This window comes from Aspergillus bombycis (genome assembly GCF_001792695.1).
Source record: "Aspergillus bombycis strain NRRL26010 chromosome Unknown contig00079, whole genome shotgun sequence".
NCBI classification, from domain to species: domain Eukaryota; kingdom Fungi; phylum Ascomycota; class Eurotiomycetes; order Eurotiales; family Aspergillaceae; genus Aspergillus; species Aspergillus bombycis.
In genome coordinates, this window is record NW_019170081.1 from 43,989 (window position 1) to 71,210 (window position 27,222).

General features: G+C 50.1%; 10 protein-coding genes across 10 annotated transcripts; 5 read left to right on the plus strand and 5 right to left on the minus strand.

Annotated features, from left to right (window-relative positions):
* Nucleotides 1-179: 179 nt before the first annotated feature.
* On the minus strand, nt 180-828 carry ABOM_008475 (cytosine deaminase; the record flags this gene model as incomplete). The annotated part of the gene is made up of 3 exons (XM_022535604.1): nt 180-201; nt 329-594; nt 670-828. The coding sequence occupies 3 exons, from the start codon at nt 826-828 to the stop codon at nt 180-182; spliced, it is 447 nt and encodes a 148-aa protein (XP_022386697.1).
* A 1,944-nt stretch (nt 829-2,772) lies between these two features.
* Nucleotides 2,773-4,218, plus strand: ABOM_008476 (type I HSP40 co-chaperone YDJ1; the record flags this gene model as incomplete). Its single annotated transcript, XM_022535605.1, has 4 exons — nt 2,773-2,808; nt 2,872-2,941; nt 3,021-3,839; nt 3,905-4,218. The coding sequence occupies 4 exons, from the start codon at nt 2,773-2,775 to the stop codon at nt 4,216-4,218; spliced, it is 1,239 nt and encodes a 412-aa protein (XP_022386694.1).
* Nucleotides 4,219-9,430: 5,212 nt separating this feature from the next.
* ABOM_008477 (SLC26/SulP family anion transporter) lies at nt 9,431-12,088 on the plus strand (the record flags this gene model as incomplete). Its single annotated transcript, XM_022535606.1, has 3 exons — nt 9,431-9,731; nt 9,797-9,942; nt 10,004-12,088. 3 exons carry the CDS (start codon nt 9,431-9,433, stop codon nt 12,086-12,088), a joined length of 2,532 nt encoding a protein of 843 aa, XP_022386695.1.
* Nucleotides 12,089-12,670: 582 nt separating this feature from the next.
* On the minus strand, nt 12,671-14,123 carry ABOM_008478 (uncharacterized protein; the record flags this gene model as incomplete). Its single annotated transcript, XM_022535607.1, has 2 exons — nt 12,671-13,265; nt 13,450-14,123. The coding sequence occupies 2 exons, from the start codon at nt 14,121-14,123 to the stop codon at nt 12,671-12,673; spliced, it is 1,269 nt and encodes a 422-aa protein (XP_022386675.1).
* A 2,075-nt stretch (nt 14,124-16,198) lies between these two features.
* Nucleotides 16,199-17,245, minus strand: ABOM_008479 (SDR family oxidoreductase; the record flags this gene model as incomplete). Its single annotated transcript, XM_022535608.1, has 1 exon — nt 16,199-17,245. The coding sequence occupies one exon, from the start codon at nt 17,243-17,245 to the stop codon at nt 16,199-16,201; it is 1,047 nt and encodes a 348-aa protein (XP_022386676.1).
* A 689-nt stretch (nt 17,246-17,934) lies between these two features.
* On the minus strand, nt 17,935-18,900 carry ABOM_008480 (NmrA/HSCARG family protein; the record flags this gene model as incomplete). Its single annotated transcript, XM_022535609.1, has 1 exon — nt 17,935-18,900. The coding sequence occupies one exon, from the start codon at nt 18,898-18,900 to the stop codon at nt 17,935-17,937; it is 966 nt and encodes a 321-aa protein (XP_022386689.1).
* A 485-nt stretch (nt 18,901-19,385) lies between these two features.
* ABOM_008481 (SDR family oxidoreductase) lies at nt 19,386-20,283 on the plus strand (the record flags this gene model as incomplete). Its single annotated transcript, XM_022535610.1, has 2 exons — nt 19,386-19,818; nt 19,886-20,283. The coding sequence occupies 2 exons, from the start codon at nt 19,386-19,388 to the stop codon at nt 20,281-20,283; spliced, it is 831 nt and encodes a 276-aa protein (XP_022386688.1).
* Nucleotides 20,284-20,748: 465 nt separating this feature from the next.
* On the plus strand, nt 20,749-22,601 carry ABOM_008482 (C6 transcription factor; the record flags this gene model as incomplete). Its single annotated transcript, XM_022535611.1, has 3 exons — nt 20,749-21,521; nt 21,603-21,901; nt 21,982-22,601. The coding sequence occupies 3 exons, from the start codon at nt 20,749-20,751 to the stop codon at nt 22,599-22,601; spliced, it is 1,692 nt and encodes a 563-aa protein (XP_022386687.1).
* A 778-nt stretch (nt 22,602-23,379) lies between these two features.
* On the plus strand, nt 23,380-24,039 carry ABOM_008483 (glutathione S-transferase family protein; the record flags this gene model as incomplete). Its single annotated transcript, XM_022535612.1, has 1 exon — nt 23,380-24,039. The coding sequence occupies one exon, from the start codon at nt 23,380-23,382 to the stop codon at nt 24,037-24,039; it is 660 nt and encodes a 219-aa protein (XP_022386686.1).
* Nucleotides 24,040-24,123: 84 nt separating this feature from the next.
* On the minus strand, nt 24,124-25,596 carry frdA (putative FAD dependent oxidoreductase; the record flags this gene model as incomplete). Its single annotated transcript, XM_022535613.1, has 1 exon — nt 24,124-25,596. One exon carries the CDS (start codon nt 25,594-25,596, stop codon nt 24,124-24,126), a length of 1,473 nt encoding a protein of 490 aa, XP_022386693.1.
* Between the last annotated feature and the right edge of the window lie 1,626 nt (nt 25,597-27,222).

Sequence of the window (27,222 nt, forward strand, 5' to 3'; positions counted from 1 at the left end):
GCCTGAAGATCTCAAATTCTTTTTTGAGGAGATCCACAGACTAACGGCATAAATAAAGCATATGACATGATCATGGCGATGATTTCTGTAAGGGTGAGGCTCTGACTATTTACATTGCGATTCCTCATACCCTGGAGCTCATCGGCGAATGGCTGATTAGCCTATGATATATTCACGGCTTAGACAGCAATATCCTCATTCCTATATTTTTGATATGTCCATAGTCAGTTACTATCATTTTGAAATGGAGGGGATGGGCGGTAAAACAATATACGTTATCGACGACTTGTCATGATCCAAAAGCAGTGTTCAGAATTAAAGAACTTACCAGAGCTCCGGCTTCTCCTTCATGAATTTCTCCATCAACTGTTTGCACTCCTCGTTGTCCAAGACAACCAATTCCTTGCCACGGTTCTTGAGATATTCCTCCCCACCCATAAAACTCTTGTTCTCTCCAATGACCACACGATTCACTTTATAGAGGATGCAAGCACCCGTGCACATATCACAGGGAGACAAGGTCGTATACATGGTAGCACCTTCGTAGGCCGAAGCGGGAAGGCGGCCTGAGTTCTCCAGAGCAGACATCTCGGCCTGTTATGTCAATGTAAGCCACGGGCATCCTTCCAATCACCTAGGGGGTATTGAACAGGCGAGTGGTTGACTAACATGTAATGTCGCACTCCCCTTCTGCACGCGCATATTGTGTCCACGGCCAAGGATTTTGCCATCTTTGGAGACCAATGCCGCGCCGATAGGAACTCCACCTTCAGCGTAACCTTGCTTTGCCTCCTCGAGGGCAGCAATAAATCCAGGGTCTGACTCCATTATACTAGATATGATTTGATATGGATTATGGGATGTAGAGGGAAATAAAGACTCGAATTGGAGAACTAGAAGACAAGTAGGGCGCAGAGATAAGCTGTTATGGTCTCTAACTCAACTCCATCCGGCAAAATTCAATCTGGTGGTCAACTGCCGTTCTGGTTCTAGCTTGACCCGCAGGAACGGTTGGCCACGGCTTGTTGTTGGCGGAGGATCTTGATAAAGGTGATAAGCATTTCGGATGTTTTCCCCTCATGAAGAATACGTTTATGCAGTGATTCCTTGAGAGTGAAATTTGCCATTGTATGCAATGTTCCGCAATGGCTTATATTCTACCTCCTGGAATATGCTCAGGATTTAATGAACGTGTCAAATTTTACCTCCAATTGGTGGTTGAAGTTGCATCCGTTTCTAATTGTTTACGAAGTTGTGCGGTTGTTCCAATCCTGATTATATATTTGACGATGCGGGGCGTCTCGGCATACATTTTAGAATGCATACAATGGCTATAACCCACTATATGTAGATTACAATAGTTACCGATCAAGAGTATCGTGACCTGTAGAAAATCTCAGTAGTCTTCTCCTTTCATCAACTATACCTATCGTTATATCTATGTGATGTCTTCATTCCCCTCACCCACGAACCCCCCTCTTTCCACTTCTGGATACTGCTGCTTATCGATAAGGAAAAACTTAACTAGCAGCCGTCCCGCCGCCACATTGTTTGCCTGGGGCAAAGTCGACTGTGCCACAAGAAAAAAAGAAAAAAAAAAAAAAAAAAAAAATTCAAAAAATCAAAAAATAAGTGTTCCAAAATCCAGAGAGCCAGATCTTCATCCACAGACGTACTTGACTGTGTATCTACGATGTATTCTACACTGCTTAATCTGTAGGATTCAGAACCACAAGTCGCCTCCAGTGAGATATTTGCTTCATAGAGTCTAAGGTCATTTTTAATCACCTGTACATTCATGAATGGTTTCTAAGACACTAATAATAATACTTTTTTCGTAATACATCAGCGCTCTATGGAAGCAGATGGAAAGGGACTGTTGACATTGTGAATATTCCGCCGTAAGGAACCGGTATCTGAAAGCTGATACAGGGTAAAACTTCATTGGATGCATTGTAACAGTGGTAACAAAACAATGGAATTACCGATTCGGTTGGAAAGGCAGCGAAGATGGTGGAAGCCGGCAGAATCAGATGGAAAGGGAGAGTCAGCGCTTTGAGCCGTGGATTCAGCCTGTGACAGGGTGGTCGAAGCAGCCAGAAGAGGAAAGCAAAGCCAATCGGGCTGCAAGTCATGAACATGAGGCCCCTATCGTTTTGTGCTTGAAAAGCCAGGCAGAACCTCCTTTTACAGTTTCATTTAGTTTCATTTCGACTGATTTTCCGCCGCCTGGACCCTAGAACTTCCCCTTGACCTTTTTATTTGATACCCCAGGGAACGGTCATAGTTTGTATACTTTGGAGAAAGATCGCCAGTGCCCTCGGATCTTCGCCTTATCGTATCTCCGGTACCAAAATACAGAGATTGCACAGAGCTTGGCATCTTAATCAGCACAAGTTCGCCCCGTGAAGGCCCCTTTGGTGCCTGGTCCTGGTATTGAAATTACCATCTTACGCCCGTCAGTCGCCGCTCCTGTCTTGATAACCTCGAAGTGGCCGTCAGATCCTTTTTCTTCTCATCAACAAACCCACCTCTCAACCACCCTCCCGAGGCCCCCTCCCACCTTATAGACCCTTCGTTCCGGCTAAACGACCGGCGAACTTCTCCTCTCTTTGGACAATTCCCTCTTTCCCGTACCGTTCGCATCTCCGTGACGTTTTCACTAGAAAAGTTCTTGTTTCTATAGTTTTCTTCTCCGCCTTGATTCGTTGGTTCTTGTAATTGTTCTACAAGCCACCCCTTTCTTAGTATCCGACTAGACACACTTTCACAATGGTCAAGGAAACCAAGTTTTACGACGTTCTCGGGGTGAGTATACTTATGGGTGGCCGCTGAATCCCCCGTGTTTGAAACTGACGGTGAGGCTATCAGGTTGCCCCGACAGCCACAGAGGCTCAACTGAAGACCGCCTATAAGAAGGGGGCCCTCAAATACCACCCTGGTACGTCGCCTATACCCCAGCTCAAATGACCGGCTGGGGCGGAAGAGTTTAGACTGGACTTGCTGACAGGTTCCCATAGACAAGAACGCAAACAACCCCGATGCCGCTGAAAAGTTCAAGGAACTTTCCCGTGCCTACGAAATTCTCTCCGACTCCCAGAAGCGTTCTCTCTACGACCAGCTCGGTGAGGAAGGCCTTGAAAATGGTGGTGGCGCCGGCGGAATGGGTGCAGAGGATCTCTTTGCCCAGTTCTTTGGCGGCGGCGGCGGCTTTGGAGGTATGTTTGGTGGTGGTATGAGGGAGCAGGGCCCCAAGAAGGCCCGCACCATCCACCACGTGCACAAGGTCAACCTGGAGGATATCTACCGCGGAAAGGTTTCGAAGTTGGCCCTGCAGAAGTCTGTCATTTGCCCTGGCTGTGATGGTCGTGGTGGTAAGGAAGGTGCCGTCAAGTCGTGTGGCGGCTGCAATGGTTCCGGTATGAAGACTATGATGCGCCAGATGGGACCTATGATCCAGCGTTTCCAGACTGTTTGCCCAGACTGCAGTGGCGAGGGTGAGACGATTCGGGAGCGCGACCGCTGCAAGCGCTGCAATGGTAAGAAGACCGTTGTCGAGCGCAAGGTCCTCCACGTTCATGTCGACAAGGGTGTCAAGAACGGCCACAAGATCGAATTCCGTGGGGAGGGTGACCAGATGCCTGGCGTCATGCCTGGAGATGTGGTCTTCGAGATTGAACAGAAGCCTCACCCCCGGTTCCAGCGTAAGGAAGATGACCTTTTCTACCACGCTGAAATCGATCTTCTCACAGCTCTTGCTGGCGGTACCATCAACATTGAGCACCTCGATGACCGCTGGTTGACTGTGAACATCGCCCCTGGCGAGGTTATCACTCCTGGTATGTCACTTCTCCCGCTCATCTACGGTAATTGAGGCATGGGCACTAACACACTGATTTTCTAGGCGCCATCAAGGTGATCAAGGGTCAGGGTATGCCCTCATTCCGCCACCATGACTTTGGCAACCTCTACATCCAGTTTGACGTCAAGTTCCCCGAGAAGGATCAGCTCAGCAACCTCAACCTTTTGGAACAGGTTCTGCCCACCCGCATGGAGCAGCCCCAGCCACCTGCCGATTCCATGGTGGAGGACTTCGAGCTGGAGGATGTCGACTCTAGCGAGTACTCCCAGGCACGCGCCCATGGTGCCGGTTCTATGGACGAGGATGACGATGACGTTCCTCCTGGCGCTGAGAGAGTGCAGTGCGCCTCTCAGTAAAGAGGGGGCTTTTTTCTGTGGTTGATTAAGTTGCTGTGCTAGGGCATTACTGAAATCGCTTATGATACCATGCGGGAGCTCAGCCCTGGTATTGCTTGGTTCTTAATTCTTTTGTTCGCTTGATGATTTACTCTGCAATGGCGTTTCTCGAAGATCCGGAAGATGATGCGGGAGATTTCGTGTCGGTTCATTTTACATTCCCATCGTCATGCTTTGATTCCCATGCATAATATTCTATTTCTTGTTTGTCTGTTATGGGGGAAGGGAGGGTATGGTACCTGATGAGATGGACGAGATCATGGTAAACGAGTCAACATTTCATTTCTTCTCCCCTTTCCGCTCATCGCTTCAGTTGACTCGGGATGGGGTATGGTGGGTCGATTTAGGGGTTGAGCGTGTTTCAACATTATAGACTACAGCGTGGGTTTGGGTATTGAATATTCCATTTTAACTGCCAAGTGTTTTCCTTGTAATGGCCATCGGCAAAACTGTTTTGTAGCTCAGCGTATATCTGCGCTTCCCTGGCTGCATTGGTGATCCCAGCGTACTTGCTGCTCATGGCATTAGTGTCCTGTCCAGAATCTGGGCGATATCTTGGTTCACCATCTGTTGCGTCACTACACTGGCAACTGCATAACAGAGATTGAAAGCAACACGCATGAGAATGAGAAGTCAATGACCTCGAGAATCGTGCGCAACCACGTGTATCAATCAGCCTCTACTCCCCATGCGCACGCTTCCTCCTAATCACAGCCCATCTCACCAGAATCCCCGGACTCGCAGAAAAGAGCGCATTCCTGCATCTTACCTCATAGCTCCCATGACCCAATGTCTCAATATCCCTAACCAAACAGCAGCCACGTAAGATGCAATCCCCACAACAACCAGCATCATATCACCACAGCCGCCATCTAACGGCATGTACTTAATATCGCCGAAGGTCAACAGATCCATTCAAAATCACCTGTTCTGGTCCGCGGGCGATCCGTGCGCCATACGACCCGTTCCGTTTCAGCTTTCCTTGAATAAGCGATTCGGCTTCGGTTTGCGCGTTTGACTTTCTTTTTTTTTTTTTTTTTTTTTTTTTGTTGCTCATCCTTCCTTTGTGCCGAGCTTCAAGAAACAACTCCGTGTGCGCTTCTCGTTCGTGCATCAGGTATGGGATTGCTGGTCTCATGATCGAAGCTGGCGGGGATTCTTCTCGAAGGGAGCGATGTTCATGCCTAAGAACGATGATCACTGGTTCGATCTGGTTCATTGTTTTGGGGCGCGGAGATGTGCGATGACGTCAGGAGCATTGGTGAGTTTGTTAGTGAAGGCCTTTGGGGTGTTTGGCGGGGTTTCGTTCTTGTCTCGCGGGTGGCCTTGTTTAGCTCCGTCTGGTGGTGGTGGTGGTGGTGGTTAGGGCTTTGTGGTTAGTAGTTCTTGGTGGGTGGTTTTTGGGGGGTTGAGGATATTATGGGGGTAGGTCTGTTGGTTAGTATAGCGAAATGATGCTTTGTAGTTTTGTATGTGTGAGTGAGTGAGTGACCAGTGTGCAATTGAAATGCCCGTTCAATGCATGGACATAAAAATGCGGAGGGAGCCCTAGTCCGACATGGCCGAGTGCATACCGATTGGAGAGCATATGCATAAGGTCCAATGCAGTTGTACATCCCGTATTAGCTCGAGATCGACTCCGGGGTAAAAGTCAGGTGGACTTTGGGGCTCTTGCGGCGAGCATCAAAGCCACATCTCATTAGTACTACTAGTAAGTAGTAGAGAACGAGTACTACTGTAGTATTAAGTCGCCCGCCTGTGATTGGCCCATGTGATCAGCGACTTTTGTTGACCTCAAATCTTGTCCGGATGATCGACCGGCGGACAATATCTCCATCTTGATATTTTTTTTCTTTTTTTTCCCCCTTCAGTTGAGGGTAATATTCGATGGAGCTGAAATGTGCCCCAGTGAGTCTATCACGTAAGAAGAAACAAAGATCCAAACCAGCAATTGGATGGGTGTCCTACTACTAGTAAGTGGGCGGGCACGAGGGCATATCCTTCGCCACGGCTAAGTCCATATGCTGGGTAGATCGCATGCTCAGAACGTGCCATGTGCTTTTTTCCATTCGGTTAATGGTGGATTTAGTTTCATCCTTTTTGACTCTCTCGGCAGATAAAGAAAATATCACAACCAGAAAAGAGAGACGACTTTTAGGGTAGAAATGACCTCATATACGTTAATCTGGCGAAGCTGAAGCTGGACGTCCGTGCAGATGCCGAACTATATACATGGATTCTTACCATAGGGGCATGGGACATGCGCTTGTCAGGCGACTGGGAGGGTTACTGGGCTTAAGCGTCGCTTGCTGCCCAGGGGTCTTGCATCTGAGGGATGACCCTGATGAGATCTAAAGCACGCCTTCGCAGCAAGGGTTGGTGTGGCAGGGATCCGTTCGTAAGATGCGAAACAGATGGTGAGATTTTTGATCATTGCACGATGGTATTGCGATACGAGACGTCGGTAACTCCGCGGAATAGGCTCAATTAGAACGATACTAGTCTGTAGCTGCAGGCGCCATTGATTCCACTGAGAAAGTGTATTCCAAGTGATCCCTCATACCGAGGGCTTAAAGGGGAAGGACTGGTCTTCAGGTATACCGGCGGCCTTATTGAGATGGTTTTGTTCCTGGGGCTCTTGGTTACGGTTCCATTATATGCCTGTGTCAGGCAATATTAACTACTAGTAGCCGCACTGGTTGGCCAGGGGGGCTGTCGAGAAAACGAGCGGACACTGGGCAATGGGGGTGTTAAGATCGATGACGCGATTTTGATCTCGATGGTGTTAGAGTGGAGAACCGAGTAAGCTCGAGGACGTGCAGGAGAGCAAAGCAAGGTGGTGAGGGTTCATTGGCGAGCACCGTCCAGACTAGGATCCTCATCCATGAGCTCTCTATGTACCCCAAGGCCAATGCGGCCGTTTCGATTGCCTTTCTGTGAACTGGCTCCACTGGGATTGGACGATGAAGTTTCGGCGTCACCCCGTTGGTACTATGTAAAAAAGTATTCTACCTCGAATTTAACTAACCAGAAGGCTAATTTATATTGGGATCCCAACTGGGTTAGGGCGGTTATACCTTAATGGCACGCAGCGGACCTGAGCAGATTCAATCATAACACCCATCTAGTATACTCCATAGATAGTAGTACCCGGCCTATCTTTACCCTTGTTGGTAGGTTGACTACCGAACAGAGCAGCCCCAGAGTCCCCAGAATGCCAAGTCTCTTCGGCAATGTCTGGACCTGGTAGGGAGAAAACTGGCCGAGGCTGCCCGCGTCAGTCAATGAACGGGAAACTCCATTAGTACTCCTGATGCGACTACGGGGGCCGCCATGACGACGACGCATGGAACGGAACTTTTTTTTATTTTTTTTATTTTTTTTTTTTTAAGACGATGCGACGGATAGATGTGGTTAAATTTCGGGAGTTTAAGCATCGTCGTCAGTAATTTTACGTCTCTGCCGCACTAGACGGAGGACAAGCCTCCAAGAAAAAACTAGCAAGAAAGTCAAAATAATAATAATAATAATAATCTAACATCAAAAGGCAAAAATAAGATTGTTGTGGTTAGGGTCAAGAAAAGGCCAGGGTATGGAAAAGAAAAAGAAATTTCATGGAAGCCAATCCCACACGTGGACCGGTCGGGCTTTCACCATCAAAGTGCACGATGGCGTGTTCTGCCGCGATCCCTATTGGATTGGAACCCGGCGGTGGAGCGAGGGCAGAGGCGGATGATGTCGCAGACAGCTCTCGATTGGTTGCATTTGCTCGTCTCTCCTCTGCAGCTCGTTCATTAAAGGTGGGCGGTCACTCTTGGCAATATCTAACCTTTGTGGTTGCGTCTCTGGCTTTGAAGCTCTGCGGTAGAGACATACGTGACCTCCGTCCGTAGGGGTAAATTAAACAACGAGTTGAGACTCTGACCACATAGGTTCCATGGCCGAAATGACCCAGATCGTCTGGAGAGGCTGGTTTCAGAGGAGTAGACATCAGATACCGATTGACTTTTGCCATTCAGATGCTGATCATCCATGGGTGGTAACCATGAGCGGAACCCAGCTCCACGGCTCGGCGTCATCTCTCGCTTCCAGGCCCTCGTCAGCGAGTCCACCGAAACGGCTCTTACGCCAGCACTCTCCGACAAGCTTGATACACCTCCTCCATACTCTACTAGCCAGGATGTTGAGTTGCGTCCGCTAAGGACTTTTGCCCTTGGCGATCCATAGTGGATCATGTGCTCCATCACTGCGCGTTTGTGCCCCTGCTCGTTCCCAATGACAATGGATGCTCCCGGGACAAATCCCTTGGATTAATTTGATTTGATTTTTATTCTCTGACTAGTAATCCCAGATGAACGTCTTCTCCTCTGGGTTTCTACAACGGGGATAGTACTACATACTAACTATTACCATCCGTGATTATCAATCCCCGTTGGATCGTCTCCATGGATCGATTCCATACTGTTCTTACCGTTTGGCAGATATCCACCCACATTTCCACCCCCCTTCCCATCAGTTAGTTAGTTAGTTGCCTGACTTATCAAAGGTAGTCGATCACTCGAGAATTTCTTTACTTAACCGAACTTTCCTCCCCGTATTGCCTTTCTGTTGCCTCTTCCTGATCATCTTTCGTTATCCGGTGGACGTCCGTTTCCTACGCCACCGAACGCTGGCTGACCCTCCCCACGCCTTGATATGCCCATGTTTTCTTTTTCCTTGCTTCGTATTGTGATTTAAGATTAAATTAAATCTCTCTATTCGGTTTAAACAACTGCAGGACTAGTGAGATTTTTAAAGTGTTGTTGTGGGAAGCTAACATTTCGACTTCCCTGCTCCTGATCACGACATCGCTCTTGGCTGTCCCGTCATTTCACCTTAAATTTATCCACTCTGCCGCATTTTCCTCGATCCTCAATTCTCCACAGGCGCTGGCTATGGACCTTGTTTGAGCACAGCTTGATATCAGTCTCTCTTATCAACATCTTCTGTGCTCTTCTTTTCTTCCTTCCCCCGTCCGGCCTTTTTTCCAAGTCACCCGAAACCCCCCCCCCCCCGTTTGACCTCATACTTCCTGGACTCCAAAGGACCACTGGGTGATATATAGTGGTAGACTTTGGGCTAGTCCTGCCCCAATCCTACATCAACTCCTGAGACCGTTTCTCCCACCAGGACCATGTCGGGCGATCTCAAAACCAAAGTTGGTCACGGCGTGGCCAAGGCCTTGGGGATCAAGGTCCCCTATCGTGATCCTTTGGGCGCTCGTGCTGACCCAGTCACACGAGGCGAGTCGATGTTCTCCGTCGGCACAATTGACACGTATTCCTATCTTGAGCCCGAACCCACGTCCGCCGAATGGCTGCAGGAGATCTGCCCTACCTGGCCTCAGGTAGGCAGTTATTTCTACAGGCTTTTCCCTTTCCTCTCGTGGATTACGAGGTACAATTTGCAATGGCTTCTGGGAGATATGATTGCCGGTAAGAGCCTTTCCCTTGGCGCTTGCTGTGATCGACAAGTAGACAACATACTCATGGACATGCAGGTGTCACGGTCGGTGCCGTGGTGGTTCCGCAGGGAATGGCCTATGCTAAACTGGCAAACCTACCGGTAGAGTTTGGTCTCTATTCCTCGTTCATGGGTGTTCTCATCTATTGGTTTTTCGCCACCTCAAAAGATATCACCATTGGTGTAAGTCGTTCTGTCTCCCTGTCAGCATATATCTTGCTGATCTAGTATCTTCCTTATCCAGCCGGTAGCTGTCATGTCTACCCTGACAGGTAAGATAGTTGCCGAGGCGCAGGAGAAGATTCCAGATGTTGAGACGCATGTAATCGCATCCTGTTTGGCTGTCATTTGTGGAGCCGTCGTTTGCGCTATGGGCCTGCTCCGACTTGGATTCATCGTGGATTTCATTCCTCTACCGGCAATTTCAGCTTTCATGACGGGTTCTGCCATCAATATCTGCTCCGGCCAGGTCAAGGATATGCTTGGAGAGACGGCCAGCTTTTCGACGAAAGATGCTACATACATGGTGATCATCAACACCCTCAAGTATCTTCCCACCGCCAAAATTGATGCTGCCATGGGTGTCAGTGCTTTGGCTATGCTGTACATTATCCGTTCGGGTTGCAACTATGGCGCGAAGAAGTTCCCCCGTCATGCCAAGGCGTGGTTCTTCGTTTCGACTTTGCGGACAGTGTTCGTGATCTTGTTCTATACGATGATCAGTGCCGCTGTCAACCTGCACCGACGGGATAACCCACGATTCAAACTCCTGGGCAGTGTTCCTCGTGGTTTTCAACATGCGGCGGTCCCTCAGGTGAATGCGAGGATCATCAAGACTTTTGCTAACGAGCTTCCTGCTTCGATTATTGTCCTGCTGATCGAACACATCGCGATCTCGAAATCCTTCGGTCGTGTCAACAACTATACCATTGATCCATCCCAGGAGCTGGTTGCTATTGGTGTGTCGAACTTGCTTGGGCCGTTCCTTGGTGGATACCCTGCGACTGGATCGTTCTCCCGAACTGCCATCAAATCGAAAGCTGGTGTCCGCACCCCACTCGCCGGTGTTATTACTGCCGTTGTTGTCCTCCTCGCCATTTACGCTCTGCCCGCGGTCTTCTTCTATATCCCGAAAGCTTCCCTTGCTGGTGTCATTATTCATGCGGTCGGTGATCTCATCACCCCACCAAACACCGTGTACCAGTTCTGGCGGGTCTCCCCTCTTGATGCCATCATTTTCTTTATCGGCGTTTTCGTTACCATCTTCACCACGATTGAGATCGGCATCTACTGTACCGTTTGTGTGTCTGTTGCCATTCTGCTGTTCCGGGTCGCCAAGGCCCGCGGCCAATTCTTAGGAAGAGTCACTATCCATTCGGTGATTGGTGACCATCTCGTGCAGGATGATGGGAAATATGGGTCTGCCAGCTCCCCTAATGTCACCAGCGATGATAAAGGCGGATTGAGCCGGTCTATCTTCTTGCCGATCAACCACACGGACGGATCGAATCCCGATGTCGAGGTGCAGCAACCTTACCCTGGTATTTTCATCTACCGATTCTCCGAAGGATTCAATTACCCCAATGCCAATCACTACACGGATTATTTGGTCCAGGCTATTTTCAAGCAAACTCGCCGCACAAATCCGTTCTCCTACGGTAAACCGGGTGATCGACCGTGGAATAATCCCGGCCCTCGCAAGGGCAAGTCCGAAGAAGACCATTCGCATCTGCCCATACTGAAGGCTGTCATTCTTGACTTCTCATCCGTCAACAATGTTGATGTGACTTCGGTCCAGAACCTCATCGATGTCCGCAACCAACTCGATCTCTACGCTTCCCCTAAGCCTGTGCAGTGGCACTTTGCTCATATTAACAACCGCTGGTCGAAACGAGCCCTGGCAGCAGCAGGGTTCGGCTTCCCATCTCCCGACGCGGGTGAAGGGTTCCATAGGTGGAAGCCAATCTTCAGCGTGGCTGAGATCGAAGGCAGTGCCTCTGCCGCAGCTCATGCAGAGATGGTGAACAACGAACATGTCCAGCATGCCATCAAGAGCGAAGACCTCGAACATGGCCTGAAGCACGATTCCGAGACCACCGAGCGTGAGACACACGGTATTGAAGAATCGTCCGATGCCAGCAGCACCCAGGACGACAAGTTGCAACGGGACCTGAAGGACAGCAAGGCCTACCGCAGTCGCCGAAGAGTCGCCATGGTGCAGGGCCTCAACCGGCCGTTCTTCCACATCGACCTGACGAGTGCACTGCAGAGCGCCTTGGCCAACGCGGGCGAGGACCCGGACCCTACCATGAATGTCCTTGATGCGTAGTCGGTTTTCTAATTTTGTTTATTTGCCACGTATGATACTCCCTGGTCGGAGTCCACTTTTATACTGCCTAGAGAAGGGCCTTTGACTTCTGTTATATAATGTTTGTTTCAAGCGAGTCCACCTGCTCTGTGTTGCTTTGATTTAAGTTGGTTGGAATCGTGGATAGGCACCTACATATACCCCTGACATCTGGCTTTCGTGTGTATATATATAGACTTTTATCGATGCACATATATCTCTATATACGTGCAGTCTTTCAAAACTTTGCTTGGTTACTTTCACATTTGGCCCTGGATAATCGTACCGTAGCTGTTTGCCGGAGAAGTCAACAGTGTCAATTACGGTATAGGTTTAAGTGGGCTTTTGGTCTGCACCCTCATGCCCCGTACGAGACATCCTCACTTTACCTATGATAGCATGGACCTCCATACAAAGAAAGAATAACTTGCAAGACACGAGAGGTTAGGAGGATCAAACCACAATTTTAGATCGTGAGAAGCTGGGAAGGGGTCTCATCCAAGCACTTCCAACAACAACTGCTGTTAGTGTAACCTATGCTTGACTGATAAGCTACATCATTGACTACCTCTCTTTGACAGCTCGGCTTGGACGAATGAAACCGCCACCACCACCACCACCACCACCAAACTTGGATATCTTCTCACTAAGTGATTGATTACATGGATCCTTCTTCTCGATGTTCTGGTCGGAATTTTGCTCTGACTGTCGATTTTCCGGAGAGAGCGGGTTCGTTGGTTGGCAGGGAGCTTCCAACAAGGGTGGGCTGTTCTCGTGGAGAGGAGTGGTAACCATATCGTTCCGAGATAAGATCGGACGCCTAATGGTTGATGCAGCCGATGCGTCGCTCCGATGTGTAAAGGCAGAGACATGCTCTGTTTGGGCTCGATCTGGGGGAGGGCTCGATGCGGCCGAGCGACTGTTGTTCGAAGTAGGGGACCGAGAACAGGGGCTTCCCATCTGATCCTCGGCATCCTGGTACGCGGCAGGAGATCCCGATGATGCGTGAGTCGACTCGGCACGTCCGAAGCGGAATGCGAGTCGTGATGTGCTCGGATCGGAGGCATCGTGAGTACCCTTGAGTTTGGCCACCAGCCGTTTTGTAGCGCTGCTCGAGTCTGCGGCCGGCCGGGTGATTTCTCCATTTTGGTGCGGTCCTCTGGAACAGCCAGCCTCAGTCTTCGTAATGTTTCCATCCTCCTCGAGATTTGGTGCTTCACCGCCGGCTCCTCGTCCCCTCTTGTCCTTGTTCAAGGCCTTGGCGAAACCCTGCGAGGTGGCCATAGTATTGGTTTGCGTATGCTGCCCACTTGCTGAACCAGGCGAGCTCTTGATTGTCGAACCTTCCGCTTAGATCTCCCAACAGCTTCTCCGTGGTGGTCAGCGCCCCCTGGGTGACGTTGGACAAATCTTCCACCTTGGAGGTGTTTCGATCCACTTGCATCTTGAGCTCCTGCCACTCTTCTCGAGTGACAAAATCTTTCTCCTGGTGGAAGAAGTTAAGGTGTTCTTCGATTTGCTCATTCAGATCCCGCAGGGAGATCTTCAACATATCGAGCAACCCCTCCAGGCCCTTCACTTTGTCCCTCACTTCTCTCAGGTCTACACGGGACGTATCCTGCAGTTTGTCTAACTCTGGGGCTAATATCTCTTCAACGAGCTCATGTCGATCCATCAGCGCTTTCAGTCTCTGCTGCACGAGGTGTAAATCATCGCCATGACGGAAAGGGCTGGCGATCGCACCCGTCACATAGTTTTCCAATTCCAGACCATCAAGCTCCAGCGGCGAGTACAGAATATGCTTGGCGGACATCGTCGCCAACAGCTCCTTGGCACATACGGCTGCAGCTAGCGCTGCGTACGGCTGCCAGACATCGTTCTTATGCCCATCCGCATAGTCGAAAATCCCCCGAATGGGAAGACAAGGGACGTTCAACATCACCCCAGTTGCCTCCATCTCAAAACAAATCAGGTTCTCCTGCGTCGCAAGCTGGTCACGCACTTTTGCATTCTTCATCACCACGCTTGCCGTTCCAATATTGCCTTGATGGATCTGAACGAGGTCACCCCGTCGCTGCCCGCGTGGACGCATTTGATCATTCAGCTCCGCTCTAGGCTTCAGGCAGTCGCAATGGCTCCCCTTATGTGTGTAATCCCACTTATATAGCCGATCCTCGCCTGGCCGGACATAGTCGCTTTGCCCGTCACCGATCCTCTCGATGCGCCGAGAAATATCGGTTGCCCTGGACCTCCGACAGCCCTCCAGACCGGTGATAGCCGTTAACAAGATCTGTGGAGGAGTAAAGATCTGACCGATTCTCACAAAGCCATAGTCCGTTTCTTTGCCGAACGTATAAGGGATCACACGTGTCCCCAGAACCACGTCGCCCAGACAGATATCACGCCCTAAAGATATGCCCCCGCCGATTCCCACGAGAAGCACAAATCGGATCCGCGCAAAGATACTCTTTATATTTTTGGCAATCGTGCTCGCGTGGAGTTCGCCGTAGTAAATAGCTGCCGGGACATTGACGACTACTAGATAGTCTCCCACGCGGTCCAGAGTATACAACGTCCGGTCATCCTGGCCAGGGAGGATATAGCTGAAGTTGTATTGCTTGTCCAGAACTGCCAGGGCTATATAATACTCCTCTGAGATAATGCAAACCTAACCGACCATATAGTCAGTCTGCGACGGAGATGGTCTGGCGACTGGTGGGAGAGGAGGCATAGTAGAAAGTATATAGAAATCCGCTTTGTTTTCTTTTCTTTCTTTTTTCTTTTCTTTTCTTTTATTTTTCTCTTCAATCAAACAGTGATTCTGGGGGACTAAATCAGTATAAAATTAATCACCTTGCGGATAGATCATCGCAGTAGATGAAGAAGGAGGAGCCGTTCGAACGATCCTCCACGCCCGCTCGGGGGTTTGCCCAAGCCCTTTATAATTGGGGCTCTGATTGACTAACTAAGTAACTAGCGCGAGCAATTCTGCTGATTTAATCATAGTATTACTCTGTATTAGCACCTGATCATCACACAAAGCCATGCTTGGGCCATTCGCATTTGCTTCTTCGCGAGTTGAGGAGATTGGGTGGAGGGGGGGAAAGAAACATGACTCGCACCGACTCGGCCGTTCAGCCGCAAGAATCCCTGGCGAGGAGGGGGAGCGAGAGAGAGAGAGAGAGAGAGAGAGAGAGAGCCTGGCAGGGATAGCCTTGTCTACGCCAGGAGGGATTGGCTTCCTCCTCTCTGCCGATCATCCGTTCATGTCCGGGCTGAATGTCGTGAGAGGGTTGCTCGTGAGCATGAATCTCAGTCTTGTAGATCCTAATACTGGCCATCAGAAGGGTGGAAAAGGGTCACCACCCTCCCGTCAGGATTTATCATAAATGCTCCTTGGTTGTCGCTGCTGTTTACTTTCTAGCTCTATACCCCTTCGACTAATTTCAGTTGCGCTACTAGTACTTCGTAGATTCTAGGGCTCGCGAGTCACCACTCGCGGGCAACGTTGGTCTCTGTTGGTAAAAAAAAATGCCTGGTATCGCCTAAGCCCTAGATTGGGTGCCTGACACACCAAGAGCGAAGTGTCTGGAAGAGATATTAATCTTCTTGATAATCTCCCCCCACAAGTCTATACAGACAAAACAGCATTTAGAAAAGATATTATTTGGCAGAGCCTGGGACCATTGTGAAATGATACCAAATTAGGTAATGATAGCTTTGATTTGCCGGACCTTGGACACTCCACTGGAGAGATCAGACTCTATGCATGCAACTCTGCAGACTTCATTGGCAGAGCAAGACAAGGCTGTGAGGGGGGGAGGAGGAGGAGGAGGAGGAGAAAAACATGTTGAACCGTATTTTATGTTTCCATGTAGTTCGTCTATTCTGGAGAATTGTGAAATGGTAAAATCTTTTCGCGCCAATACTTTGAAAAAAAAAGTGACTTATGAATGCCCTGTCCTAGGTGGGTTGTAGACAAATTGTATATGTTTAATTCTCGTTCGTACTTCTCCCAGCCGCTACACGGCGGGACAAACAGGAATTATGTACATATCGTGGCATCTACCGTAGACCTTGTTTGATCGTTGTCTATACCCACGCCGTAGTGGCATCTTGGACCGACTGTTCCAGGCTTGTCCAAGCAGAGAGACCCGACATTCTCTTTAGGAGTTCCTCGGCCCTTTGGTTGGCCACGATGCTCTTATCTTCGCCCAGATTAGGGATATCGTCGATAAACGTCTGCTGTGGATACAGCCGGCGTAGAATAGCGAGGATATCATTCCACGAATAGGGGTGTGCAAATGCAAAGAGTCGCTCATTCTGTACATCAGGGTAAATAAGAGCAGCGACATGCACACGTGCGGCATCCTGAACATTAATATAGTACTGTGGCGGGTTGTACTTCAGCGCCTGTCCTTCTTCACCTGGGAATCCATCCCATACTGCCTTAATCCAACCATCCGTGCTGGGATAACCCTGATGTTCCGGTGAGAGGATGGTGCCCATATTGACATTTGGGAGCACCGTGTTCAGGACAAAGTCGGGCTTATGGTCCTCCATAAACGTCCACGCGGCTTGTTCGGCTTGTGTTTTACTGGCGGAATAGACATCCAGGAGTCGCTGCGATCCTTCGTACGGAGGTGGTGCCCAAGCAGCTTTGACAGCTGTTTCGTTCCAAGTTTTCTCATCCATCGTGAACACTTTGTTTGGCTGTGGACTAGCGGCCGCTGTTGAGGATGATGTGATAACCACCCGTCGCACGGTGGGCTCGGCAGCGGCAGCGGCCAATATATTGACGGTTCCGTTGACAGCCATAGGGACGGCGATATTGGGGTCGTAAAACTGCATCACAGGGGTTGCCACATGGGCTATACCGGCCGCGCCCTTGACGACCTCGTCGAATGCGCCCTCGTGGGACATATCAGGAACTTCAGCGAGGGAGAATCGTCCACTGCCATACTTGGCACTAAAATAGCTATTCAACCACGAGCTTTTCGCGGCATTTCTCACAGTGCCCCGGACATGGTACCCTTGTTGAAGTAGCTGGTCGACTACATGGCTGGCGATAAAGCCATTAGCCCCCGTCACGACGACCAGGGAGCCCGTTGGAATCGCCAGTGGAGTAGTAGAAGACATGATATAGTCTGAGAGACAGAGGAAGACTGATTGATTGATTGATGTTCTATTCAAGATACGGCAGGATCCATTGGTATTTATATGTATACCTTTCTATACGTGCCGCTCATCCGGCTTTTGTCATCAGGGAACCAGCTCTTGAACGAGATCATTGAGGACGTAAGAATTAATAATATTAGTCAGTGGTTTGAAAGTCTCCCATTGGTGCTATACATTTCAGTTTATAACGTTAATCAACCTTGATTTTGTCGCCGCAAGCCAGTTAGTAACAGCCACTTAATAACAAACTAACTAACTACTAGTAGTGAACTAACCATCTCCTTCTAGAATCAGTTTCTCTGGGAAACTTTTAATCCAGAAAATGGGAAAAAGTTACCATGAGCCACGGTGGAGCGTCCCATCCGGGGTGAATACAACCCGATAAAAGTCTCCGATGAGCTCAACACTTGAGGAATTACTAATCTTCCAAAAGACCGTACTAAAACACCGATCATGGGAGGTAAAGCATTCCATGTCATAGAAAACCATACGATTATTTACTTTCTTGTTTCCAGATCTTGACTTTTTTTTTTTTTTTTTAAAAAAAAAAGGGGGGGGGGGTGTCCATGATATGTAAGCTTTGTGCTTTATTTCCAATCTTGTGTAGAATATTCTAGGAGGATGGAACGTGGAAGTATTGGACAGTCTGTTCAGGGTCGAGGTACGATCTGGTCCTTGAGCAACTCAAGACCTTGGGCAACGCCAACAACCTTATCGTTGACGCCGAGCTCCTCCAATGTGATAGTCTCCTCGGGGTAGAACTGGTTCCAATCCGGATACTGCTCGCTAAACCGCAACTGGCTGGCTATCTCTGGTCCAAATAGGGGGCCATAGGCCTTGGCCGCCTCTGAATCGGTCAGCTCGGCATACACGGCCGTCTTTCCAGCAGCTTTGCTCCATTCCTCCGCGACCCGGGTCCAGGAGATCAGGTCGGTGATAATGGGTACATACTTCCCATACGTTTTCTCGGGCTGGGAGAGAATTGCCTGGACCACAATGCCCGTGTTCGTCGCCACAATCCCGCCGCAAGGAACAATCGCGTCAGGCTTTGAGGCTTGGGCCAGAATGTAGTTGCCCAAGAATGGTTGGGGTTGCATTGAGGGCAGATTGGCAAAGTTATCCAAATAGAATCCTGTCCAGACGAACGTCGTCTTCGCTGCCAGTTGCGGTAGCGATGTCTTGACATAATCCGCACCCCTGGCCTTGGCATCCCAATGCGGGCATGGCAGCTTTCCCCCGGAGAGCTTGTCGCAGGATGGCAGAACGCTGAGGACCAAGTGTTGGAGGGTCGGGATTTGGGCGGCGGAGTCCGCAATGTTGATGAGGTGCTGAAGCTCCACCGTCTGTGCAGTGTCGGTGCCACCCTGGAAGACGGCAGTCCAGAAATCAGACACTGCGAAGATAGCCGTAGCGCCGTTGAAGGCTGCCTGTAGGGTCCCGATATCATTCAGATCGGCAGCAACCATTTCAACGCCTAGAGCCTCAAGTGCTTTGGCCTTGGCGCTAGCGGCGTTGCGAGTAAGACCTCGTACTTTCCATGAGGGATCTTTGGCCAGGGCATGAGCAACTGAGCCACCTTGGGTGCCGGTGGCACCAACAATGACAGCCAGAGACATCGTGTACGAAGTGATGGGGGCAACTGTGACGAGAGGAAGAGGAATGTTGGTCTTAAGAGAAGGTGAGTATGTCTTGGGGACCTCTCTTGTGATAGGTATTTATATTTCCCAGTGGGGCCAATGTAGCCAATGGTGAGGCCAGATCTGTTGATTCTATTACTAGTAGTGCTACCTACTACGTAGTACTTGGTCCCCAAGTTCTTGTGGGCTTTCCTTGGGACGGGGCGCCCCAGAATGCCGACCATGAAAGGTGTCACTACTCGTTATTAGGTATAGATTATATATCTTGAAACTTTGGTATTGTGTTACGGACAATCATGAACGGACGGACTCTCCGGTGGGTGGTTCGGCCGTATCACTACCCACGGCTTTGGCAGCCGAAATCCGGAATTCAGCCTCTATAAATGAAGCGTTGCCGATGTCCCTCGTCATGTCACCAACTCGACTCATTTTTGGAATATTTCGTACCTCTGACAGGCGCCAAAATGTCTAAAACCGTTTTGATCACCGGCTGCAGCCATGGAGGATTCGGGGAGGCCATGGCCAAAGTCTACCACGCCAAAGGCTTCCGGGTCTTTGCGACGGTGCGCAAGATGACCAAAGCCGGATCTCTGGCGGATTACGATGGGGTTGAGATCATCGAACTGGATGTGACATCGGTCGAGTCGATTCGTCAATGTACACAGACGGTTGCGAAACATACGGGCGGGCGGCTCGATGTCCTGGTCAACAACGCCGGCGTGAACGCCATTGTGCCGCTTCTCGACGCCTCCCTCGACGAGGCGAAGAATGTCTACGACACCAATGTGTGGAGTATTGTGGCCATGGTGCAGGCGTTCGCCCCTATGCTCATTCAGGCCAAAGGGGTTGTCTGCAATATCAGCTCTGTGTCTGGCGAAATGGTTTTTGCATGGGCGGGTCCGTTCTCCTCGCTCTCTTTCTTTGTGAAGGCAGTCCTCCGAGGCTGACTCTGATGAATGAATAGGTATATATAGTAGCTCTAGAAGTGCTGGCACGCGGATTTCTGAGACGCTGCGTCTGGAGATGACACCCCTAGGCGTGCGGGTGGTCACCGTCATCCTCGGCGGTGTCCAGACCAGAGGAAACGACCCCAACAACATCGCCGACCTGGAGCTGCCCCCCGGTTCGCTGTACCGGAAGATATCACAGGTCATTGATCGTCATAAGAAGACGATGGTGCATCCAAACAAACAGAAGATCGACATCGCAGCAAAGAACGTTGTGGACGATCTCCTCAACGGTCATGGCATCTTCATTCGACGGGGCCAGGCTTCGATTCTGAGTTGGCTATGCAACACCTTTCTTCCTTACAGGCTTTTTACTTGGATGATTAACCGGGAGTCGGCTTTGGATCAAATTTGATCTTTGCACGTATGGAGGGGTTAGGGTTATAAGAATCACCATGCGAATCAACACCAGTGGAGCGGATTTCGGGGGCCGAAGTCCGTTGTCGTCATGGGACGGACGTCAATCCGGCGGAGTTCAAACTTCCCCCTCCGTAGTATAACCAGCATAGATAGGCAGACTCGCAAATGTCATCACACTGGGGTTATCTTTGGAGACTTTTGGCATAGTTTGTAATTGCTAATCGGTAATATGGAACGATCCAACCCGATGATCGCAAATTCCAGCACCTATGGCCGTGCTTGCACAAATTGCTACAAGGCAAAGTGCCGATGTGTGCGTGCCCGGAGTGGCAGTGACTGTGAAAGGTCGACGGGACGAGGCCTGTGATGACGATGCCACTCAGCTAATTGTCTCTCCAGGTGTCTTCGTCTGAAGAGAAAGTGCCAACCATCAGAGTCGGTTCGCAGGCGTCATGTTCCCATGGCCGAAGAGTCCGAGACGCGGATCGCTCGACTAGAAGAAAAGATGGAGAGTTTACTGGCTGCAATGCAGACCTTCATCAGTTCCTCTAGCTCCTTTGGACCACTGGCTGATGCCATTCAGCCCCTATCTATGCCGAATGGTGCTTTAGAAAACATTACGAGGACTGATTGCGGTGCGAGACCGGCCCTGTCGAGTGCTCCTGTATCAACGCACCCAGATCCATCGCTTCAGTCCCGTTCCTATGCAACATCTCCGACTGCTTCACCGCTGAATCAAGCAGATGAACAGTTGGAATATTTCCGAACCCAAATGCTGCCATATTTTCCGTTCATCGACCTCACTCCTGAGATGACGATCCGTGATCTGCGCCAGAACAGGCCCTTCTTGTTACGAGCCATCCACACCGTCACGACCTTCTCGACCCAGGATCGATTAATCCAAGTTGAGGAGTTGAAGCGCCTCCTGTTTACATCTGCATTGCTCAAGGTTGAGTCCAGCATTGATATGCTGCTTGGATTACTGACATATATTGCCTGGAGTACCGATACCTTTCTCGGTAGAGCGGATCTAGTTTCTCGCCTCATGATGCTCGCGATATCACTGGTGTATGATCTGCGGTTGTTCAAACCATCCTCACCGGACGTGCAAGTCATGATGGCGATGTCCCAGGGAGAAGCTGAGGAACCGAGCCAACACCCTAACGCTGAAACGCTGTGTAGCTTATTTGAAAAGCAGCGTGCAGTACTGGCATGTTTCATATTGAGTTCCAAGTACGCATGCGCCCTACCAAGTCTTTATCATTTTCCAATGCTACATCTCTCACATCAATACCTAACATGTGACTGTCCTAGTCTTTCGTCTCACCTTGGCCGTCAAGATGCCTTAAATTGGACCCCCAGAATGGAAGAGGCACTGCACATTCTCACACTCCATGGACCTTGCCCTACGGACAAGTTATTTGTCTCGCAAGTACGCTTGCAACTCTTGAAGCAGAAGGCGGAGAACGTCCGGCAACGGGAGGAGACAGAATGCGCTCACCCAGGGACAGCTCCTGCCACGGTCTCACTTTCGCACTTATTGTATCTCAAGATGCTACGCAGGCAACTTCAAGAGCTCAGGTCTTCATTCCCGAGCGATCTTCCTCAAATAGGTAAGTGCTTTTTCTAGCAAATTATCTGGCAAAGTACCTTCTCTGCAGACTTATTGATGCGTCCATTGATGATGGTACAGACATTCTCCATGCTCACGCTCAGTATGTCGAACTATACATAAACCAACTAGCTTTTTCCATGACTCACGACCCACGGCCTCTAAATATCAGCGGACGACTGGGATTCGACCGCCTTGAGTGCTTATGGCAGTCGGTTGAAAATATCAAATCATGGCTGGACAGCTTCGACGTCATCCACTGCTCTAAACTCATCGGCCAACCCTTTCACTTTTGGTCCCAGATGATCATGAGCCTCACACTGCTGAAATATCTTTCTACCCTCCGGGACCCTGATTGGGATTGCCAAGCGGTGCGGAACGCAGTTCCGCTCATCTCGACGATTGACTCTATGTTACAGAAGCTGGATCAGAGCAGCCAGCAGCCAGAGCTTCAATGCAATGACCACTTACTTCATTATATATCCAAGCTGTTAGCACGATGCCGACTCTGGGCGGAGGCACGGTGGGACATGACTTGCCCGATGCAGGAAGCGAATGCCCTTACTGCGACGAACCTTGACGTAACTAGTCACGATTCCCATGTCCCTGATCTGGATCAGATAGCCTGGATGCAGTCGATGGATTTGGGAGATGATCGGTGGTTTGACGAGGTACTGAGTATACCCACGTCATTTGATTAGTGGCTATCTTGCCTTCCGTCAGATCCATTACGGGCTCCTCCATATGCGAAGACCAGAGAACACTCGGTACCTTTCTAGCCCGGCCGGAAATACGAATTGTGGAAGTGACAGAGGGAGGCTGGGAGACACAGCTATGGCTATATCATAACAAAACAGAAGGCGCTAGGGGATTGATAGCTAGGCGACAAGCGCCTTACTCCAGAAACTTCGATATCATTGACGGACCATTCTCAACAAATTGATATTGGACCAGTAGGTAACTAAAGCCGAACCTTTGACAGAACGTGATATGAGGAATCCTTCATAGAGAAACGAAACTGGGTAGATATGAGAGGATGTCAAATGCATAGCCACACTTTCAGGCCTTTCCAGAGCAACCACATCAGGAGTCACAGGTCGATCTGTATAAATTGACCTACATAACTTGCAGTTGGCTTAGGAAGGCATGCCTATCTGATGGACCATTTCGGAGTCTCACGGAAGTTTCGGCTTTGGGCATGCCCTAAAATCCGTTAAGCCCGGCCCCTGGCCCCATCGTGGTGGGAACTACTCTGAATCAGAGTGTATCAGACTAAGACCGTGCCAAGTAAAGTGCCACGGGGATAGGCTCAGAACGAGAATAGTGACCCTTGGCAGCTGCGTGGAAGAGTATAAATATGACTCCCCCACTCATCCACCTTCCCAGGTCATATCTTCAGATCGACACCTACTACAGAGTATAAGCTACTAGTTTGCGACCTCACTTTACCACGCTTGCATCCCACAGAATCTTACAATCATGACTCTCACGGTTCATCATCTCCACATCTCCCAGTCAGAGCGTGTTGTCTGGCTATGTGAAGAACTGGCTATCGACTATGAGCTGAAGACGTACAAGCGGGCACCACTCCTAGCCCCACCCGAGTACAAGGCATTGCACCCCCAGGAGACCGCGCCCATCATCCAGGACGGCGGCTTGACACTGGCCGAGAGCGGCGCCTGTATCGAGTACATCTGCCACAAGCATGGCGCGGGAAAGCTGTTTTTGCCCCCGACGCACCCAGCCTATCCCGACTTTCTATACTGGTGGCACTGGTCCAACGGCACCTTTATGCCCACCGTAATGCAGTCTATGTCGCTGCGCTCTCTCAACCTCAGTCGGGATAGCGTCCATATGACCATCACAAGTACCCGGTTTCGGAAGGCATTCACGGCCCTCAATGAGAGACTACGTGACAACCAGTGGCTTGCCGGTAGTGAGTTTACGGTGGCGGATGTGATGGTTGTGTTTGTGCTTACTACGGCGCGCTATTGGCTCCCCTATAGTCTGGAGGAGTATGAGAATGTGGTCAAGTATCTTCAGCGTGTTGGAGAGAGGGAAGCGTATCAGAGGGCTATGAAAAAGTGTGAGCCTGAGATGGAGCTAGCTTTGGGGGTGGAGCCACCGAAAAAGGAGTAGTAGTCGTGCATAGATGTATAATAATAATCACCGCTCATGAGTAAGAACTAGAAAAACAATAAAACGCCCCCTGCCAACAAAGAATCAGGAAGTGTAGTGTGTCTTATGGAAGGCCGCTGCTTCATTGCCCGCTATCCTTCCGAAGACAACACACTCCAAAAGCGACGACCCTCCCAAGCGATTCTGACCGTGTAGGCCACCGGTTACCTCGCCTGCAGCCCAGAGACCCTTGATGGGAGCTCCATCCTTATCCAACACCTGACTGCGCTCATCAATCGTAGCTCCTCCCATCGTAAAGTGGGTGACCGGGGTGACCTTTCCAATATAGACCACCGAATCCGGTGTCACGTCCTTCAGAGTCCAGTTCCCGAAAGCTGTGCGGCCGAACCCATCTGATTGTTTCCCTGAGACAATATCCGCATATGTCTTGATCGTTTCGAGCATCGACGAGCCAAGCTCGTGCACGGTTGTTTTGCGCATCAGCCCTTTCCACAGATAGAATCCCATATGCGACCCCAAGGCGGCAGCGGTTCCTTCATCCAAGAGAAGGTTCACATCCCATTGACGCGCGTCCGTCTCCAATGGTTTTGCTGAGCGCATGATAACATTCGTGATGTGCTCGCGGGTGTCCAACTCGTTCACGAATCTCTTCCCATCCTCCGAAAGGAGAATTCCACCCTCTCCACGGAGCGCCTCTGCCGCAAGAATCTTAACAGACGCCGAGGGTTCCTTCTCATCCACAAATCCAGTCGGATGGATTTGAACCTGCTCCATATCCACTAACCCAGCGCCGATATGCTCCAGGAGCGGCTGTGCTCCCTCTAGCGCCTGGTTCGTCGACGGTATCCCAGCCAAATCCGGCCGATACTTGGCCAGCAGTCCATGCGCATCGCCTGCAAATCCACCGCTCGCGAACACCACCGGCCCATTAAGCGTAGTCGCCGTATCATCCTTCGATTCAGTCTTCTCACCACCTGTATACTGAACCCCCAAGACCTCATCCGCCTCGCGCAACACCTTCGTCACTCTAGCCCCCGACCGCAGCTGGAACAGCGAACTCGCCTTCAAAGAATCCAAAAGCGCACTGACGATCGAAATGCCCGGCGGTCGCTGCCCCGCCCCACGATGAGTCCGCGGGCGACTATGGCCCCCCAACCGGCACACCTTGCTCAGGTCGACGCCTTTCTCATCCGAGAGCCAGTAAACCGCCTCAGCAGACGAAGCAGTGAGGGTGGCAATAAGCGATTCCCGCCGTTTATGCTCCTCAGCGGGGGAATTCGCGAAGACCTCTCCCGCCGATCTGACTGTGTCGGCGAGAAAAAGCTGCTGGGAGTCATCGGCATCCGCAGGCTGGAACTTCGTCGGTGCGCCGTTTATCCCCGACGAAGCTTTGATACTATTCCCGCCGGGCTTCTCGGCCCGGTCGAGCATTATCACAGGGACTTGATGCGAGATGAGTTGCGTCGCTGCTGATAACCCGGCCAGTCCGGATCCAACCACGATCACGGGCTGGGTTTGGGTTAGTGGTGACGACAACGGGTATGGTGAGGTGGTCATTGTGGCGAAGAATCGGGGAATACTGTTTTGTATAGGGTGAAGTAGTAATTGGACTGGACGTAGATTCATATTCCAGTTGTCGAAACAGAGGGGGGTGGGGGGTTATTATAAACTGTGGTCGTGGCATACCTAAGATAATATACGATGCTGAGCTGGTTTGGGGAACACCAGAATCGTATGATATCAGAGAAATCATTCCACCTCCCCCCGCGGATCTCGTTTGTTCCGGGCCACCCATGGTTCTCCAGCATGTCACTCCATGTTTCGGGGTGAATTTTTTGTTGATTTATTTCACGTTTCAGGATAGTTATTTAATGTTGAACTACGGGGGAATCTTCTGTTCTGGTTGGCCTGAGGCATTCCATTTTAGGTCGTTCTCTTGCCCTAACTTCATCCCTAGGCTTCATATGATATCTCGTTACAACCGCCAGCTTGAATATTATCGATCCGAGTTGACCCAGCCAACCAGATAAATAAATAATTATCATGGATTGAATAAGCACTTTCTAGTAACTAACTATCCAGGGTCTGTCCATGAGTTTATACCCTAAGCTTCTCTAACGTAAGTGTTCATTGTCTCACGCCTTGGTGTTACCACACGCTGTATACCTAGCACTGCGATCAATATTTCTTCCGATAGTCGGCCTTCAACCCTAAATACGATCAAGAGAACTTACATTGACTATTTACCCTAGTCTTCATTCCCAGACACTGGAAATACGTAGGATATCACCAAAGTGTATGAAGAGAGTTGGATTGACTGCTCCGCAAGATAATGTCTGCTTTACTCGTTACCGAGAGAAACTCCATATGGCTGTACTACGCAACGACCTGCGAGTGGAGCTCGTAAGCGATCCAATCTCAAACCAGTCCGGAGTAAATACTAGTCCGGGCTTTCGTCTTTCTGGGCCCGTAATAGATATGTATGTCTGTATGTATGTACTTCCCCAACATGATGCGGTCTTTTCAAAAAGCGCCGTCCGGCTCCAATTTTCTGGTTGTCTGGCATCCCCCCCCCCTCTCTCTCTCACTTGTTGTATCTTACCAATCAAAACGCGACTCACTAGGAAGCTCATGAGGTCATTCACTGCGATCTACTGTGCTTCGTTCCCCCCTTGCTTGCTCAGTCTGCGAGTGCGATTGGGAACGACTGCCACGTTATCCATTGTGAGATCACGGGTATTGCAACGGCTTGATACGACGCTATCTCAACCGAGGAGTGCAGTTCGAGCTGGGGCGGATGTTAACCCGGTGGCCCTGAACATGAACGGCGATGCGGCACCGGAGAAGGACCAGGAGTCTCGCAGATATGACCAAGGGGGTTCCAGTTGTGAACGAATCTGGCGAATTGGTTGGCCTTATGGGTTCTTACAACTATTGTGAGCCGAGTTCGAAACGCGTCGTCCTGAGGTTAACAGTGACCCGCGGAGAGAAGCCGACTGGATCGCTGCCAATACTACTAGTATTGAATCGGATGGGCCAAGGACCCTTGTTCTACAAGGCAGAAAATTATAGAAAATTATAGGATGGCGATACCGTTACGAAACTAAGTATATCAAGAAGTATCTCTGGATATCCCTTTCCTTCGTGTCACTGCTATGCACACGCGTAATTTCCGTGGCGTCG